The sequence below is a fragment of the Aphanomyces astaci genome (assembly GCF_000520075.1).
Source record: "Aphanomyces astaci strain APO3 unplaced genomic scaffold supercont1.42, whole genome shotgun sequence".
NCBI classification, from domain to species: domain Eukaryota; phylum Oomycota; class Saprolegniomycetes; order Saprolegniales; family Verrucalvaceae; genus Aphanomyces; species Aphanomyces astaci.
Window position 1 is genome coordinate 436,209 of NW_009798305.1, and position 3,152 is coordinate 439,360.

Here is a 3,152-nt window from a genome sequence, read left to right on the forward strand (position 1 = left end):
TATATATATATATATATATATATATATATATATATATATAATGTGTATGTGATGTTTGGATGTTATATATATATATAATGTGTATGTGATGTTTGGATGTTATATATAATGTGTATGTGATGTTTGGATGTTATATATAATGTGTATGTGATGTTTGGATGATATATATATATATAATGTGTATGTGATGTGTTGTATATATTTATGGCAGGCAGGGGGGGATTTTCATTCGAGGACTGCCATGGGCATGTACGAGTACGTGCTCAAGGCGGTGGAAGCCGGCGACGTGCTGCTCGAATGGGATTCGACCAAGGGCAAACCGCCGGTGCCGCTGCTTAAAGACGCGTTTGCGAACGAACGAAAGCACGCCAAGATCCTCAACTTCTCCATCGCATATGGAAAGACCCCGTTTGGTCTGGCCAAGGTAACGAGCAACGGCTTTATATCGAATCGGCTCCCTGCGCGATATATATATATATATAATAAGGAGGGGCATGGAACTATATGAGACCACAACCAATATGTCTATATATATTGGTTTTGGTTTCATTCTTTGTGTTTGACAGATATATATATATATTGGTTTTGGTTTGACTGTGTCAGATGTATATATATATTATATATATATATATATTGGTTTTGGTATTTCTTTCGTTGTGTTTGATATATATATATATATATATCTTGGTAGGATTTCAACGTGAGTCGCAAAGAAGCAGCGGCGACCCTCGAACGATGGTATGCTGATCGACCTGAAGTGAAGGTGTGGCAACAGCAAGCGATTGAAACGGCCAACAAGTTTGGGTACGTCGTCGTATATAAATATATATATATCGTTGAGCTCCATTTGTATATATATGCTTTGAAGTATGTAATACGTAGTAACGACATTTGAGTGTACGAATGTACATCGCTCTACGTATTAGCCCTAGTTTGATCATTTCTTGTTATTCTACATGTGTACATATATATACATTTATATAATATGCACATTCATTTCCGTACTACATACTATTTGTCGTTCGTTGATCTGCACCATGAAGTATAAAGCGTGAATATGATTATATATCTCAATGTTTTCTCAAATCCATTACTGGTATACAAATGGAATATTTAAATAAATTGGTCATATTGAATCACATGGTGCAAAGGTACGAGAAATATGGTACATTTTTCATAAGGAAACAATGAATGTTTACAATATATATATATAGTAAGCATCATGAACGCGTGAGTGTCCCAACTGTTCCTTGCATTGGCTTATCACGAATAGCATGTCCATGACGAACGATATAGATGTATATATATATACATATCGTGTCTCGAACATGATGTATATAGATATATATATATATATATATATACATCACGTTCAAGACACGAACCACCACTCTACATACATACAGTAATCATGGCTAAAATGTGGCTGACTTTTATGCTTACTCGCCAAATGTATCGATCGATATATTGAGGATTCAATACGAATTTCCAGACCCCGTCGAATCGAATCACGAATCGACGCTATTGGCTAATCCATTTTAGAGTGGATTTGATTGGCTCAAAAGGACAAGTATATTCAACCAATCAGAACTCCTGCGTGATTCAATATTGATTCGACAAACCAGGCGAATTTTAAAAGTTTATGGCAAATTCCCAATACTTTGTACTGAATTTTGTATGTAAAAAGTTGTGCTGTGGTGATTGATATCACACTAATTCAAGTCACACACTAATTCGACGTTGATGGTGGCTGATTGGCTAAATATATCCTATTCTTGTGTTTGGTTCCATGTCGTATCTCCAGTTTAGAAGAATATGGCGCAATATTGAATGTGTTCGTAGATACACGCGCACTCTGATGGGTCGGTACCGCATGCTTCCCGATGCGAAGACAGAGTCCAAGGGATTCAGTCAGCAAAAAGCCAAGTCGCATGCCGAGCGAGCGGCAATCAACACCCCCATCCAAGTAGATGGAATCCTCTGGATATCGCACCTGTCTGACCAACGATGGATGGATAGGGGGCCGCCGCGGACGTGGTGATGCGCGCAATGCTCAATATCCACCGGGATGAGCAGTTGCGGGCGATGGGATGGGAAATGGTGTGTCAGATCCATGATGAAATCATCATGGAGGGGCCGGCGGACTGTGCCAAGGAAGCATGTGCGCGCATGGTCAACTTGATGGAGAATCCGTTCGAGGCGCCGCTCAGTGTACGTTTGGAAGTCGACGCCAAGATCGAGTCGTCGTGGTATAAAGCAAAGTAACAAGGAAGCAAGCATATATTGAAGTGTATCTGCATTGACATGGAGGTTACTCTCGCTGGGTAAATGCCAAAATAACCATGACCCCCAACGCCAACACCTTCAACGCCGGGTAGTCGTTCATGAGAATCGTCGCGTACCCGAGATACGGCACGGACGCGCGCGCAATGCCGACAACATCATGTCGTTCCAACCAAAGCTGTCCCGGGGCGTACAACCCGCGATCGTGCACGTTGTTGTTGTCGCCCTTGGTCAGATACAAGTCGCGGCCGTCCGACGCGCGCGTGTGCAGGTCCAACACCCGATGGACGATGGGAATCTCACGGTCCTTGATCTTGAACACGATGATGTCTCCAATCTCCAACTTGGGCCTGTTGTTGTCCAGGAACAGAATGTCTCCGCGTTGGAATGCAGGCTCCATGCTCCCACTGAGCACCACCACAATGGGGCTTTCGCCCACCGTGAGTCCTATAAGTCCCTTCCAGACCATGAGCGCGCTGATGATCACCATGCCCAAGTTGAGGAACTGGTGCGTCAACTGCCGCTTGTTCTTGTATAACCGCCGAACTTCCTCCACCTGCTGCGCCACCATCTTCTTCATCGTGTCACCTTCGCTCCGTTCGGAGAATCCACAACAATGCTTGCAACGTGGCAGGAATTCAGAGATTGCTTATCCGGAATTCTAGGAGGGAGTACACTAGTACTAGTAGTAGTACTACTACACCATTTTTCGTTTAAGTTCAGGTTATTTCTGGTATATTTCGTCCAACGCTCGCCAAGCATTCAATATATTTCGTCCAGACCCAACTTCGTTTCATTATATTTCGACTGTGGGGGTGACATATACCGGACATTAATCTAACTATAATGCAACGAAGTAGGGTCTGGAC

General features: G+C 42.7%; 2 protein-coding genes across 2 annotated transcripts in view; one reads left to right on the plus strand and one right to left on the minus strand.

Moving 5' to 3' along the window:
* Positions 1–2,917, plus strand: part of H257_12730 (hypothetical protein) — a 10,795-nt gene extending 7,878 nt beyond the window's left edge. The window contains exons 10-13 of the mRNA XM_009840035.1: positions 212–424; positions 692–804; positions 1,843–1,966; positions 2,020–2,917. Coding sequence (XP_009838337.1) covers positions 212–424; positions 692–804; positions 1,843–1,966; positions 2,020–2,265 — 696 coding nt within the window. The 3' untranslated portion in view covers positions 2,266–2,917. The remainder of the gene's footprint in view (positions 1–211; positions 425–691; positions 805–1,842; positions 1,967–2,019) is intronic.
* Positions 2,263–2,914, minus strand: H257_12731 (signal peptidase I). The gene has a single exon (XM_009840036.1). It carries the CDS (start codon positions 2,861–2,863, stop codon positions 2,312–2,314), a length of 552 nt encoding a protein of 183 aa, XP_009838338.1. The 5' UTR covers positions 2,864–2,914; the 3' UTR covers positions 2,263–2,311.
* Positions 2,918–3,152: the final 235 nt, after the last annotated feature.

What these genes read in the sequence shown, in the direction of transcription:
- H257_12731 (XM_009840036.1), bottom strand. Translation starts at nt 2,863, where the DNA reads ATGAAGAAGATGGTGGCGCAGCAGGTGGAGGAAGTTCGGCGGTTATAC.